The 17,159-nt window shown below is 43.5% G+C and overlaps 1 protein-coding gene across 4 annotated transcripts in view; it reads right to left on the bottom strand.

Annotated features, from left to right (window-relative positions):
• The window catches only part of CYP39A1 (cytochrome P450 family 39 subfamily A member 1), a 148,047-nt gene that overhangs the window by 44,163 nt on the left and 86,725 nt on the right, over positions 1-17,159 (bottom strand). For all 4 annotated transcript variants that reach the window (XR_011312532.1, XR_011312533.1, XR_011312531.1 and 1 more), the window contains exons 10-11: positions 16,208-16,296; positions 7,151-7,238 (exon numbers count right to left, since the gene is read on the bottom strand). Coding sequence is in view for 1 of the 4 variants with exons in the window: in XM_069728205.1 (XP_069584306.1) it covers positions 7,151-7,238; positions 16,208-16,296 (177 nt within the window). In the remaining 3 variants the exon portion in view is untranslated. The remainder of the gene's footprint in view (positions 1-7,150; positions 7,239-16,207; positions 16,297-17,159) is intronic.

Genomic DNA, 17,159 nt, shown 5'->3' with positions numbered 1-17,159 from the left:
CTCTGTGGGTATTCTCCTGTAGGGGGTGGTTCCGGCCTTTCTTCCAGGAATGGGAGACAGGAGGGCAGGTGAAGGACCTTCGTACACCTCATGGGCATCTTCCGGCTTATGCTACCCCGGTTCTGAAGGTGATCCGTCGGTGGGGTCTGGGAGTGTGGGAGATCAGGACCATGTTGAGAAGGTTTCTTGACAATAGGGTCCTGTTGACCCAGTTTCAGAAGCCCCTGGCGCTCAGGGATTGCCCAAGCTGGGATCTGGAGGTGGGGCTCAGGTTATTGAACTCTAAGTGGATCCCCTTGAAGTTTTGGGACTTGGCTTGGCGCTGCTTCCATGGGAAGCTGTATGTGAGGGACAACCTGAAGTGCAGACGCTCTGATGACCGGGATTGTCCCCGCGAGGAATGTGGCGGTATGCTTGAAAGCATCGAGCATTTCCTGCTGTGGTGTCCCTTTAATACAGAGGTCTATAGCAGGGTGGGTGCTTCCATTGGCTGGCCCAGGCTGGCAGGCCTTTCCTATGCGGAGTGGGCCTATGGGGCATTCAGGTCCCTTGGTGGCCGAGATCGGGGCACTGTTTTCTTAGTTAGTTTAGTAACTAGGTTCCACACGTGGAATGCACGGTGTCTAGTGTCTACTCAGCGGAAAGTCCTCCCCGGGGAAGAGGTGATTAGGAACATCCTGGGTGACCTAGCAAAAGTGCGCTTGCTGGAGTTTGAGAGGCTGGGTGCAGGGAGGGCCTCTCTTCTATGGAGGGGTTTCTCCTTTAATGTGCCCTAGGGAGAGTTAGGTTCTGTGTGCCTGTGATAGGGTTGAGTTTTATCCTTTTATCTTTATTTTGTAGGGTCAGATAGATGTGTAGGGACAGGGAGGGACAGATAGGGACAGTCTTTAGGGACAGGTAGTTAGTATTAGGTTGGTAGTGAGGGTCAGTGAGGGACAGGTAGGGGCAGGTAGGGAGAGATTGGTAGGGCTATAGGGACAGGATTTTCTCTTTTGTGTTGTTAGGGAGGGTCAGGGTGATGGGCGGTAGATTAGGGTGAGAGCCTCTATGGTCTCCAGTTCCTGGTGGTGGGCTGTAACCCTCACTTACAGATTTTTGTTTTGTAATTGGTAACCTGGGTATAGGGCTTGCAAGCATTGAACTTGGGCCTGTTCTTTGGTCATGGTTAAGGTGTGTTGTGGTTATTATTGATATGTTATTATTGATATGTTATTATAAGGTTGTATGTATATGTTACATGTGTACTATGATGCGCGTAGGGGGATTTACTTTAGGTGGCGTGGGGGGGTTCTTGGGGGGTGGGGGAATGGGTTTTGGAGAATGGACGTCCGACGGGATGCCAAGAAGAGAAAAAAAAAAAAGGCCATAAACTTTTATGGACCTTGCTGTGTGGGAAAGGCCACAAACTTTGGTGGGACCTGGTGTGATAGGCCACAAACTCTCGTGGGACCTTTGGAGGAATGGTGGTGGTATAGTTTAGGAGGAAAAAATAAAAAAAAATTATTAAAAAAATATATAAAATAAAAAAATATATAAAAATATATGATTAAGTTTCGGCCAGGTGGCCTATTTACTTTCTTTAGGGCAGTTGGCCGACTTGTTTATTTTTCTAGGGATGAATGCGTGGGTATGTGTGTATGAGGGGGAAAAAGGATATAGGTTGAGGTCTCTTCCCTTGCTGGGGGTATTAATGAAATGGAGGAACATTTTGTTTGTATAAATCTGCTGGACATTGGACTTTTTGGGGATTGTAAATAATTTGTTTTGTTATTGAGTTTGCCTGTAAGTTTTGTTTTGTACTTTTATAATAAAAAGAGATACAGGATGTAACTCAGGATCAGTAATGTAATTTATGTACACAGTGACTGCACCAGCAGAATAGTGAGCGCAGCTCTGGAGTATAATACAGGATGTAACTCAGGATCAGTAATGTAATGTATGTACACAGTGACTGCACCAGCAGAATAGTGAGTGCAGCTCTGGAGTATAATACAGGATGTAACTCAGGATCAGTAATGTAATGTATGTAAACAGTGACTGCACCAGCAGAATAGTGAGTGCAGCTCTGGGGTATAATACAGGATGTAACTCAGGATCAGTAATGTAATGTATGTAAACAGTGACTGCACCAGCAGAATAGTGAGCGCAGCTCTGGAGTATAATACAGGATGTAATTCATGTTCAGTACAGGATCAGTAATGTACAGTATTTATGAAGTGACATGTATAAATACACATGTGGTTTGAGGTTGGGCCTATCCATTAATGTTTGTATAGTTATGATGGTTGTGTTAGGTCAATCCTTTAAACAAATCATCTTTCACCTTTTTGCTAGAAGTTGTACCTCTCACAGTTGCTTTCCAGGAAAGATAGCAGCGACCTACGGATTGTGCCATGAAGCTGCAGTAGTTAAGGACCCTTACGTCTGTGGTTTGCAGCCTGTCGGCATCTTGCACCCCACACACAGTGTTATATGATACAAAAACGTTAGCAATACCACTCAAGGTCATCATTCTTCCAGCGGGGTGGACCGAATCCAGCACATACACAGCTATCAACACTCATTTTCCGCTTCCAATCTGTGATTCATATGACAAGAATGAGAAATATGTGAGGCAATGGATGGCATCACATCACACTGCCGCGCTCAGGGGTGACCCGGACTTTCCACTGTGACACTGGACTGATTAAGTTAACGAGATGCCACATTATACTTCATGCCAAGGGGCTCGTTTAACTAGTGAAAACAAAGAGAAGGTAGCCCGTAATGGAGTTTATGGTGAGGAGCCCCATAAAATATTAAAGAGCATTTTCAGCAAACTTCGAAAAAAAATCCTGGAGCCGCCAATGTTCTATAGTTTCTGGGAAAGTTAGGTGACTATTCTTCATATTCATGGGATACTATACAGGCTAGTCGGATTGTGATCTATGAGGTTCTGCTTTTTATGAATAACATAGAAGACGGGATTAGCGTCGTTCCTGTTTTTTCTCGTAGATAACATGAAGCTGTATAGTACGATGCAGTCTATGGAGGATTCTCAAAGATTACAGGCGACTTGGACAATCTGAGTGTTCGGGAATCCACCTGGCGGATGAGGTTTAATGTGGATTAATGAGAATGTTACATCTGGGCACTAATACCCTGAGGACACCATATATACTAGGGGGAGTAAAACTAGGAGAGTCACTTGTAGAGAAGGATCTGGGTGCACAGCAAGTAAGGTCAATCAGCAGCTTCTAAAGCCAGCAGGATATTGTCATCTACTATATAATTGTCTAAGGGTCACTTCCGTCTTTCTGTCTGTCTGTCTTTCTGTCACAGATATTCATTGGTCACGGCCTCTGTCTGTCATGGAATCCAAGTCGCTGATTGGTCGTGGCAAAACGCCCACGACCATTGCCACGACCAATTAGCGACGGCCGCAGTCCGGCGGCAATATGGCCGCTCTTTCCTCTCTGCAGTCAGTCAGTGCCCGCTCCATACTCCCCTCCAGTCAGCCCTCACACAGGGTTAATGCCAGCGTTACCGGACCGCGGTGTAACGCACTCTGGTTATGCAGCTATTAACCCTGTGTGACCAACTTTTTACTATTGATGCTGCGTATGCAGCATCAATAGTAAAACGATCTAATGTTAAAAATAATAATAATCAAAAAAAAAAAAAACCTTATTCTCACCCTCCGCCGTCGCGCCCTCTCCTCGGCAGTGCAAGTGGCAGCTTCCACTTCCAAAGATGCTATGGGAGAAGGGCCTTCCATGACGTCATGGTCATGTGACTGCGACGTCATCACAGGTCCTGTGCTCATCCAACCCTGGGACCAGAAGTTGCCGGGTGCACCGCACACAAGCGCCGAAACTACAACAGGCTCTTTGGATGGTGAGTATATGTTTCTTTTTTATTTTTTAACCTGTTCCATATGTGGCTGGGCAATATACTACGTGGCTCTGTGCTGTATACTACATCGCTGTGCAATATACTACGTGGCTCTGTGCAATATACTACGTGACTGGACAATATACTACGTGACTGGGCAATATACTATGTGGCTCTGCTCTATACTACGTCGCTGTGCAATATACTACGTGGCTGTGCAATATACTACGTGGCTGTGCAATATACTACGTGTCTGGGCAATATATTACGTGGCTGGGCAATATACTACGTGTCTGGGCAATATATTACGTGGCTGGGCAATATACTACATGGCTCTGTGCTCTATACTACATCGCTGTGCAATATACTACGTGACTGGCCAATATACTACGTCGCTGTGCAATAAACTACGTCTCTGTGCAATATACTACGTGACTGGCCAATATACTACGTCGCTCTGTGCTGTATACTACGTGGCTGTGCAATAAACTACGTGGCTGTGCAATATACTACGTCTCTTTGCAATATACTACGTGACTGCGCAATATACTACGTGACTGGGCAATATACTACGTGACTGGGCAATATACTACGTGGCTGGGCAATATACTACGTGGCTGAGCAATATACTACGTGACTGGGCAATATACTACGTGACTGGGCAATATACTACGTGGCTGGGCAATATACTACGTGGCTGGGCAATATACTACGTGACTGGGCAATATACTACGTGACTGGGCAATATACTACGTGGCTGGGCAATATACTACGTGACTGGGCAATATACTACGTGGCTGGGCAATATACTACGTGACTGGGCAATATACTACGTGGCTGGGCAATATACTACGTGACTGGGCAATATACTACGTGACTGGGCAATATACTACGTGGCTGGGCAATATACTACGTGGCTGAGCAATATACTACGTGACTGGGCAATATACTACGTGACTGGGCAATATACTACGTGGCTGGGCAATATACTACGTGGCTGGGCAATATACTACGTGACTGGGCAATATACTACGTGACTGGGCAATATACTACGTGGCTGGGCAATATACTACATGGCTGGGCAATATACTACGTGGCTGGGCAATATACTACATGGCTGGGCAATATACTACGTGACTGGGCAATATACTACGTGGACATGCATATTCTAGAATACCCGATGCGTTAGAATCGGGCCACCATCTAGTGTATTATAAGAGGCATGGACTCTCGGGACAGGGACTAATACTAATAATATGACCACTTTACATAGCGTTAGTGAGAGCTAGAAAAGGTACCAAAGAGAACACCAAAACTAACAAAGGGCATGGAGGGTCTTAAGGTACCGTCACATTTAGCGACGCTGCAGCGATCCAGACAACGATCCCAATCGCTGCAGCGTCGCTGTTTGGTCGCTGGAGAGCTGTCACACAGACAGATCTCCAGCGACCAACGATGCCGGTCCCCTGGTAACCAGGGTAAACATCGGGTTACTAAGCGCAGGGCCGCGCTTAGTAACCCGATGTTTACCCTGGTTACCAGCGTAAATGTAAAAAAAACAAACACTACATACTTACCTTCCGCTGTCTGTCCTCCGGCGCTCTGCTTCTCTGCTCTGTGAGCGCCGGCCAGCCGGAAAACAGAGCACAGCGGTGACGTCACCGCTGTGCTTTCCGGCCGCTGCGCTCACAGTCAGTGCAGAGAAGCAGAGCGCCGGAGGACAGACAGCGGAAGGTAAGTATGTAGTGTTTGTTTTTTTTACGTTTACACTGGTAACCAGGGTAAACATCGGGTTACTAAGCGCGGCCCTGCGCTTAGTAACCAGATATTTACCCTGGTTACCAGTGAAGACATCGCTGAATCGGCGTCACACACGCCGATTCAGCGATGTCTGCAGGGAGTCCAGCGACGAAATAAAGTTCTGGCCTTCTAGCTCCGACCAGCGATCTCACAGCAGGATCCTGATCGCTGCTGCGTGTCAAACTCAACGATATCGCTATCCAGGACGCTGCAACGTCACGGATCGCTAGCGATATCGTTCAGTGTGACGGTACCTTTAGTTATGAGGAAAGATTTATTTAGTCCTGGGAAGAGACGTCAATTAACTTGTACAAGTACACAAATGACTCATAGAAAACATAGGTTCAAGAGCTGTTTCATATAACACCCTCACAAAAGATAAGAGTGGGCTTCCTCTGTCTGGAGAAAGAATGGTTCAATCTCCAGAGGATAAAAGGCTTTTTTAACCATGAGAACTCATAATTTATGGAATAGCCGACCTCAGCAGCTATTGATGATTTATAAAAAGGCTTTGATTTTTTTTTTTTAGAAGAAAATAACAAATACGTTAATTATGGAAATGTGAAAAGTTATTTTCTGAATGTTTGGCTCAGTGGATAACCAATTCGGATCAGGAGAGAACGATGAGCTCTTCTGGAGCGGGCCAGATCGTGTTTTGTGGTTTTTACATGTACCTTTATAATCTCCCATCCCTTGGTTGAACTTGATGGGACATTTATCTTTTTTTTTTTTTTTTAATTGTATTAACTATGTAACACCATTTTAGGGGGTATTAAGTATAGTACCATCCTAGGGGGCACTACATAATGCAATTTTAGGGAACATTACATGAATGAAACCACTATATATATAGCAATTTTTCCCTTTGCCATTTCTCATTATTACACAATTTATGGACATCTATGTTTTGATTCTTTCCCTGTGTGGATTGGATGGGTTGTTACCGACATCTGGTGAAAATTTCATGTCAATGGCACCTTTAGAAATAGATTTATTTAAAAAATTGGTGACGTGATCAATACTTATTTCACCCGCTGTGTGTGTGAATACTTCTCAAAAAAAAAATATTAGGCACAAAGCCTCCAAACCTTGAGGAGCATCAATGTACCCTGCATTCGGTACATGTATTTTACAGAGAAATGTTCCATCTAACAAGACGACAGATATTTTGGCCTGAAAAAGTTTTCCTTACAGCTTTAAGAGATAAGCCGACCTTGTCGACCCACTATAGCGGTCTCAGATGATAGAGAGGGGCAATTAACTGATGTCAAGTGGGTCAAATGGGCCAAGCAGATGCCACCAAGTCCGGCTGACATCACTCTTTCCATGTGCTCCTTATCCGGTGGCAGCTGCTGATTAATAAAGGGAAATACTTCATAACAGATCTGGAATGTCAAGGATATTTTTAATCCTGGTGAAGTTGTCGAATGTAAAAAGTAGAGATAGGAATTATAAAAATAAAAACATTGACAAGTACCTCTCTGGGAACGGGATCCAAGAGCTGGAATTCATACTTGTGGAGCATCAGAACAAGCAGCATTTGGATTTCCATGAGCGCGAACCATCTGAATAAAAGTATACATAGATCAGCCTCTGGCAGTGTGTTATAGGCAAGAATCGATCAAATGCAGAAGAATTCCTATAGCCTGGAGAGGGGGAAATAGGCCTGACCTATAGATCCCACCCTCTTACACAAGGCCAAGAGGCGTACACATTCATGCTAATTACATTAGACGCCGTTTTGTCTGCAGTATCATCCTAAGGGGAACCCCAAACAATGGCCGGGCACCTACTTATCATATACTGTAGACCTCTGAAATAGAAATGGAGCAGTTCAGAGTCAGCAACGTCTCAACATTGTACGGACATAGAGATGGGAAATCACGTTAGATACAAGTTCAGAATTGTGTGGTTGAAATAAACAAAATGAGGGAAAAAGGGATCTCAGCTGCGTCACTAAGAAAGAAAGACTTACAGGACGTGACCATCAAGAAGGCAGATAGTGAGATCACAGGGAAAAGAGAGAAGCGGTGACATCACAGGGAAAAAAGAGAAGCGGTGACATCACAGGGAAAAGAGAGAAGCGGTGACATCACAGGGAAAAGAGAGAAGCGGTGACATCACAGTGAAAAGAGAGAAGTGGTGACATCAGAGGGAAAAGAGAGGCAGTGATATCATAGGGAAAAGAGAGAAGCAGTGACATCAAAGGGAAAAGAGAGAAGCAATGATATCAGAGGGAAAAGAGAGAAGCAGTGACATCAAAGGGAAAAGAGAGAAGCAATGATATCAGAGGGAAAAGAGAGAAGCAGTGATATCAGAGGGAAAAGAGAGAAGCAGTGATATCAGAGGGAAAGGAGAGAAGCAGTGACATCACAGTGAAAAGAGAGAAGAGGTGACATCTGAGCGAAAAGAGAGAGGCAGTGATATCAGAGGGAAAAGAGAAAAGCAGTGACATCAGATGGAAAAGACAGAAGCAGTGACATCACAAGGAAAAGAGAGACGCAGTGACATCACAGGGAAAAGAGAAAAGCAGTGACATCAGATGGAAAAGACAGAAGCAGTGACATCACAAGGAAAAGAGAGAGGCAGTGACATCACAGGGGAAAGAGATGGATAGGACGGAGTAACATCAAAGGGGCATGATCACTTTGGTAGGATAGAAATAACATCATAGATGAGTGATCACTGTGATAGGATGTAAATGATGACATCACAGAGGAGTGATCACTTTTGTAGGATAGAAATGATGACATCACAGAGGAGTGATCACTTTTGCAGGATAAAAATGATGACATCAAAGAGGAGTGATCACTCTGATAGGATAGAAATGATGACATCACAGACGAGTCATCACTGTGATAGCATAGAAATGATGACATCACAAAGGCGTGATCACTGTGATAGGATAGAAATGATGACATCACAGAAGAGTGATCACTGTGGTAGGATCGAAATGATGACATCACAAAGGCGTGATCACTGTGATAGGATAGAAATGATGACATCACAGAAGAGTGATCACTGTGGTAGGATCGAAATGACATCACAAAGGCGTGATCACTGTGGTAGGTTAGAAATGATGACATCACAAAGGCGTGATCACTGTGATGGGATATAAATGATGACATCACAGAGGACTGATCACTGTGATAGGATAGAAATGATGACATCACAGAGGACTGATCACTGTGATAGGATAGAAATGATGACATCACAGAAGAGTGATCACTGTGATAGGATCGAAATGATGACATCACAGAGGAGTGATCACTGTGATAGGATAGAAATGATGACATCACAGATGACTGATCACTGTGATAGGATAGAAATGATGACATCACAGAAGAGTGATCACTGTGATAGGATCGAAATGATGACATCACAGAGGAGTGATCACTGTGATAGGATAGAAATGATGACATCACAGAGGAGTGGTCACTGTGGTAGGATAGAAATGATGACATCATAGAGGGAAAATGTAAAATTTAAACTAATGATATCAAAGAAGAATTGCAACACTGATGAAAGTGAATCCTGGAAAAAAGTCTAAAGAACAGATTCTGTGGGAGGAGACTCAGGGGGTCAGGTGGTCACGGAGGGGTCTTTTCAAGTCTTCCTGGAGCAGAACAATATTGTATCATACAATTATTAGGTTCTGTAGAAGGACGTAGATCTGGGGATTTATTATGATGGAATATAGGCTGAACTGGATGGACAAATGTCTTTTTTCGGCCCTACTAACTATGTTACTATGTTATGTTCTCTGTCGCAGCGTCCGCTGTATGGGATGATAAACATGAGTCTGTTACTGTCTGCCCGATTCCCAGGAGATCCCATGATCCCAAGCCTTGGCCAAAAATAGACTGTGTGAAAAATGGAAGATATATCAGTTCGCGATTAACTCCTTCATTGTTCCGCACGGTAAACCGTAAAATTTATGAAGACCTGTATATAATTATTAAACATATCCTTAATGGAATTATCCACTTGCAAAAAAACAACAACTTTTTTTTTACACAGGAATATAAGGAAGGTAACATAATTTTATTTCCAAAATATTCAGCTTTCAGCCTCAGTCCCAGGTTTGGAAGCTCTGTGTGTAAGGGGGAGCTGGCTAACCATAAAATTAAATAGCTAAGCCAGCCTTCATCTCAATCACAGTCAATCAATAGACAGAAGGGGGCTGGCTAATACAGAAGGGAGCTGGCTAAGCTTTTCAAATGAAGCAATCATAAATAGACCACAATTTACATATTGAGTGGGTGGGGCGGTGACTACATCACTATTTTTTTTTCATGAAAAACAGGTAGGTATTCACAGTTATATAGCTCAAAGAAAAACTTTAAGGCTAAATATAGAGAAAAAAATAAAGAACGAACAAGAGAAAATCTAGCAGAGCACAAGAAGAAGAATTAATAAGAGAGACAAGGGTCCTGGCCTGGCGCCAGACAGACATCGGAAAAGTTGTATTGTGTCTTTCCATCACCAGCACCGTAGATAAGGGTCGTCCTGACTTTTACACATTAAGTGCTCTTCTTATTTTTCAAAAGCCGCATCAAGGCAGGACTACGAGGTATAAATAACCCGATGACAGGAGGTCTCATCAGCACAAGTAGTGAGAAAGCAAAGCAACAAAAGACACCAATACAGAATAACAATTAAGGGGGGAAAGAAATACACATATAATGCATCCTCCATATCAGAGCCGGGAGAACTGCGGCCACGTCTGGGCCTCTGGCGGTTTCACTCCGGCCCGCGGACCGAGACAGCTGAATGGCTGAAACAGTGGCCCAGGGAAAGCACGGAGCCCTCCCCCGCTGTCCATCACTGCTATACGCATCCGCGGAATGCAGACAGCGGCGAATACACTGGTGGAGGACGGAGTCACCGGCTCCATCTTCCACCAATCAGCATGTCAGACAGCAGACGCCATGACATCAGTGACGAGAGTCAGGGCATAGGAGAGAGCAGAGCCCCGGAGCAACAGGAGTGTGGTGAGTATAGGGTGGTGTTGTTTTATTTCATGTGTATAGGATGTTTATATGCATATTCAAGGGTTATGTGGGGGCTCACTCTGTGTATATGGAGGCTATGTGGGGGCCCATACTGCATACAACAGGCTAGTCATACTGTATATAGGAGACTATGTGAGGGCTCATACTGTATATACAGACATGGCCAAAAGTATTGACGCCCCTGCAATTCTGTCAGATAATACTCATTTTCTTCCTGAAAATGATTGCAAACACAAATTCTTTGGAATTATTATCTTCATTTAATTTGTCTTAAATGAAAAAACACAAAAAGAATTGTCCTAAAGCCAAATTGGATATAATTCCACACCAAACATAAAAAAGGGGGTGGACAAAAGTATTGGCACTGTTCGAAAAATCATGTGATGCTTCTCTAATTTGTGTAATTAACAGCACCTGTAACTTACCTGTGGCACCTAACAGGTGTTGGCAATAACTAAATCACACTTGCAGCCAGTTGACATGGATTAAAGTTGAGCATGGAGAAAAGAAAGAAGACCAAAGAACTGTCTGAGGACTTGAGAAACCAAATTGTGAGGAAGCATGAGCAATCTCAAGGCTACAAGTCCATCTCCAAAGACCTGAATGTTCCTGTGTCTACCGTGCGCAGTGTCATCAAGAAGTTTAAAGCCCATGGCACTGTGGCTAACCTCCCTAGATGTGGACGGAAAAGAAAAATTGACAAGAGATTTCAACGCAAGATTGTGCAGATGTTGGATAAAGAACCTCGACTAACATCCAAACAAGTTCAAGCTGCCCTGCAGTCCGAGGGTACAACAGTGTCAACCCGTACTATCCGTCAGCGTCTGAATGAAAAGGGACTGTATGGTTGGAGACCCAGGAAGACCCCACTTCTTACCCCGAGACATAAAAAAAGCCAGGCTGGAGTTTGCCAAAACTTACCTGAAAAAGCCTAAAACGTTTTGGAAGAATGTTCTCTGGTCAGATGAGACAAAAGTAGAGCTTTTTGGGCAAAGGCATCAACATAGAGTTTACAGGACAAAAAAAGAGGCATTCAAAGAAAAGAACACGGTCCCTACAGTCAAACATGGCGGAGGTTCCCTGATGTTTTGGGGTTGTTTTGCTGCCTCTGGCACTGGACTGCTTGACCGTGTGCATGGCATTATGAAGTCTTAAGACTACCAACAAATTTTGCAGTATAATGTAGGGCCCAGTGTGGGAAAGCTGGGTCTCCCTCAGAGGTCATGGGTCTTCCAGCAGGACAATGACCCAAAACACACTTCAAAAAGCACTAGAAAATGGTTTGAGAGAAAGCACTGGAGACTTCTAAGGTGGCCAGCAATGAGTCCAGACCTGAATCCCATAGAACACCTGTGGAGAGATCTAAAAATGGCAGTTTGGAGAAGGCACCCTTCAAATATCAGGGACCTGGAGCAGTTTGCCAAAGAAGAATGGTCTAAAATTCCAGCAGAGCATTGTAAGAAACTCATTGATGGTTACCGGAAGCGGTTGGTCGCAGTTATTTTGGCTAAAGGTTGTGCAACCAAGTATTAGGCTGAGGGTGCCAATACTTTTGTCTGGCCCATTTTTGGAGTTTTGTGTGAAATGATCAATGTTTTGCTTTTTGCTTCATTCTCGTTTGTGTTTTTTCATTTAAGACAAATTAAATGAAGATAATAATACCAAAGAATTTGTGATTGCAATCATTTTTAGGAAGAAAATGAATATTATCTGACAGAATTGCAGGGTGTCAATACTTTTGGCCATGACTGTAGGAGGCTATGTGGGGGCTCATACTGTATTTAGGAGACTATGTGTGGGCTCATACTGTATATAGGAGACTCATACTGTATATAGGAGGCTCATACTGTATATAGGAGGCTCATACTGTACATAGGAGACTATGTGGGGGCTCATACTGTATATAGGAGGCTCATACTGTATATAGGAGGCTCATACTGTACATAGGAGACTATGTGGGGGCTCATACTGTATATAGGAGACTATGTAGGGGCTCATAGTGTATTTACGAGACTATGTGGGCTCATATTGTATTTCGGAGACTATGTGTGGGCTCACACTGTATATAGAAGATTATGTGTGGGCTCATACTGTATACAGGAGACTATGTGAGGGCTCATACTATATATAGGAGGCTCATACTGTATATAGGAGGCTATGTGGGGACTCACTGTATATGCAAGACTATGTGTGGGCTCACACTGTATATAGAAGACTGTGTGGGCTCATACTGTATATAGGAGACTATGTGAGGGCTCATACTGTATATAGGAAGCTCATACTGTATATAGGAGGTTCATACTGTATATAGGAGACTATTTGTGGGCTCATACTGTATATAGGAGGCTATGTGGGGGCTCACTGCATATACAAGACTATGTGTGGGCTCATACTGTATATAGTAGACTATGTGGAGGCTCATACTGCATATAGGAAGCTATGTGGGGGCTCACAGTATATACGAGACTATGTGGGGGCTCATGCTGTATATAAGAGGCTACTGGGGTCTCAAACTGTATATAGGAGGCTATGTGTGGGCTCATATTGTATATAGGAGACTATGTGGGGGCTCATACTGTATTTTGGAGACTATGTGTGGGCTCACACTGTATATAGAAGACTATGTGGGGGCTCATAATGTATATAGGAGACAATGTGAGGGCTCATACTGTATATAGGAGGCTCATACTGTATATAGGAGGCTATGTGGGGGCTCACTGTATATAGGAGACTATGTGGTGGCTCATACTGTATATAGGAGACTGTGGTGGCTCATACTGTATATAGGAGGCTATGGGGGGGTTCATACTGCATTTAGGAGACTGTGGGGGCTCATACTGTATATAGGAGACTAAGTGGGGGCTCATACTGTATATAGGAGGCTATGTGGGGGCTCATACTGTATATAGGAGGCTATGTGGGGCTCATACTGCATTTAGGAGACTGTGGGGGCTCATACTGTATTTAGGAGACTATGTGGGGGCTCATACTGTATATAGGAGGCTCATACTGTATATAGGAGGCCATGTGGGGGCTCACTGTATATAGGAGGCTATGTGGGGGCTCATGCAGTATATAGGAGGTTATGTGGGGGCTCATGCTGTATATAGGGGGCTATGTGACAGCTCCTATTGTACACAGAAACGCTATGTGAGGGTCTCAGACTGTGTATAGAGGACTGTGTGAGAGCTCTTGCTGTATAACGGGGGATGTCACCATACTAAATTCTACTCAATATTAACTGATATATTAAATATTCATATAAAATAATTATAATTAATATATTAATATTAATATTGAGCAGAATTAATTTCATTCTATTGGTTCCATAAAAATGACCATTTCTTATGTGGCCCATCAGGAAAATTAATTGCCCATCACAACTCTATATACAACACTACACAGGAAAGATCTTCTATATACTACACCACACAGGAGAGCTGACAGATCCTCTATATACTACACCACACAGGAGAACTGACAGATCCTCTATATACTACACTACACAGGAGAGCCGACAGATCCTCTATATACTACACCACACAGGAGAGCCGACAGATCCTCTATATACTACACCACACAGGAGAGCTGACAGATCCTCTATATACTACACCACACAGGAGAGCTGACAGATCCTCTATATGATACACCACACAGGAGAGCCGACAGATCCTATATATACTACACCACACAGGAGAGCTGACAGATCCTATATATACTACACCACACAGGAGAGCTGACAGATCCTATATATACTACACCACACAGGAGAGCTGACAGATCCTCTATATACTACACCACACAGGAGAGCTGACAGATCCTCTATATACTACACCACACAGGAGAGCTGACAGATCCTCTATATACTACACCACACAGGAGAGCTGACAGATCCTCTATATGATACACCACACAGGAGAGCCGACAGATCCTCTATATACTACACCACACAGGAGAGCTGACAGATCCTCTATATACTACACCACACAGGAGAGCTGACAGATCCTCTATATACTACACCACACAGGAGAGCTGACAGATCCTCTATATACTACACCACACAGGAGAGCTGACAGATCCTCTATATACTACACCACACAGGAGAGCTGACAGATCCTCTATATACTACACCACACAGGAGAGCCGACAGATCCTCTATATACTACACCACACAGGAGAGCTGACACATCCTCTATATGATACACCACACAGGAGAGCTGACAGATCCTCTATATATTACACCACACAGGAGAGCTGACAGATCCTCTATATACTACACCACACAGGAGAGCCGACAGATCCTCTATATACTACACCACACAGGAGAGCTGACAGATCCTGTATATACTACACCACACAGGAGAGCTGACAGATCCTCTATATACTACACCACACAGGAGAGATGACAGATCCTCTATATACTACACCACACAGGAGAGCTGACAGATCCTATATATACTACACCACACAGGAGAGCTGACAGATCCTCTATATACTACACCACACAGGAGAGCTGACAGACCCTCTATATACTACACCACACAGGAGAGCTGACAGATCCTCTATATACTACACCACACAGGAGAGCTGACAGATCCTCTATATACTACACCACACAGGAGAGCTGACAGATCCTCTATATACTACACCAAACAGGAGAGCTGACAGATCCTATATATACTACACCACACAGGAGAGCTGACAGATCCTCTATATACTACACCACACAGGAGAGCTGACAGATCCTCTATATACTACACCACACAGGAGAGCTGACAGATCCTGTATATACTACACCACACAGGAGAGCTGACAGATCCTCTATATACTACACCACACAGGAGAGCTGACAGATCCTCCATATACTACACCACACAGGAGAGCTGACAGATCCTCTATATACAACACCACACGGGAGAGCTGACAGATCCTCTATATAATACACCACACAGGAGAGCTGACAGATCCTCTATATACTACACCACACGGGAGAGCTGACAGATCCTCTATATACTACACCACACAGGAGAGCTGACAGATCCTCTATATACTACACCACACAGGAGAGCTGACAGATCCTCTATATGATACACCACACAGGAGAGCTGACAGATCCTCTATATAATACACCACACAGGAGAGCTGACAGATCCTCTATATACTACACCACACAGGAGAGCTGACAGATCCTCTATATACTACACCACACAGGAGAGCTGACAGATCCTCTATATACTACACCACACAGGAGAGCTGACAGATCCTCTATATACTACACCACACAGGAGAGCTGACAGATCCTCTATATGATACACCACACAGGTGTGGTCTTGATGTATCAGCCCCTCAGTCTTCATGTTATTGATCATAATAAAAGTGTTTTCACGTTGCATCGATATTTATATACAGCCAATTAGTAAAGTGTGTAATCTGTCAGTGTTGTGTTATGTTTCAAGCCTCTGCGCTGAGCCACCATTGCTGGTGTCGGAGTATAACCACCACCAGGCTGTATTACTGACCTTCCCGGGCACTGGAACTTTCCTCCGCCAAAGGCTACAAAACCATCTAGGAAAACATTCTTCTCTAAATTTGCCTTTTTCCATCGTTCCTGTGGGAAAAAAATATATAATTTTATTTTCCAATGAGGCCTTGAGTAAATAATCAGAGCTGCACTTCTCTAGAATAAAAATAGTTTATTGCTTTAATACAGAATATTGAAAGGCAAATAAGAGATATTCTGGAAATAAAATCGAGCTTTCTGCTGGACTTATATGGGGAAGAGGACATTATGGTGCTCATTACCCTCTTAATGATTAAACATATTTTTCTCCCCATTGTTGTGTTCCAGGAAGCATAAATTTATCCGTTTACGTAGCTGCATCAGGACTGGTTTTGTCTGGGACAAGTTGTAGATTTTAGTGGTATATAATTTATTACCTACCTTCTAAATTTTTTTTACATTTTAAATGTTACGTAATTTATCCTCAGCAAAAATAAAGTTGAGAAATTTATTCTGTGCGTCAGAACAATTATAATTATACCAAATTCATATAGTTTCATTCAAGTACAGTGGCCTACAAAAGTATTCACCCCCCTATTTTGTTACATTACAAACTGTGTTTAAATATTTTTATAATCCGATTTGTGTGTGATGCATCAGCACTCAATGTACATCAAACTTCTGTGAAATCAAACTGTACACTTAGGAAGCAACACTGTTTGACAATCAATTTCACATGCTGTTGTGCAAACGGAATAGAAAAGCAGATGGAAATTATTGGCAATTATCAAGACCCCCTCAATAAAGGAGTGGGTCTGCAGGTGGGGACCACAGACCACATCTTAGTACCAATGCTTTCTGGCTGATGTTTTGGTCACTTTTGAATGTTGGTTGTGCTTTCATACTCATGGTAGCATGAGACGCACTCTACAACCCACACAAGTGGCTCAAGTAGTGCAGCTCATCCAGGA

This window comes from Ranitomeya imitator, chromosome 5, assembly GCF_032444005.1.
Source record: "Ranitomeya imitator isolate aRanImi1 chromosome 5, aRanImi1.pri, whole genome shotgun sequence".
NCBI lineage: Eukaryota > Metazoa > Chordata > Amphibia > Anura > Dendrobatidae > Ranitomeya > Ranitomeya imitator.
Note: the sequence above shows the minus strand (reverse complement) of the source record. Positions and strands in the feature narration are given on the sequence as shown.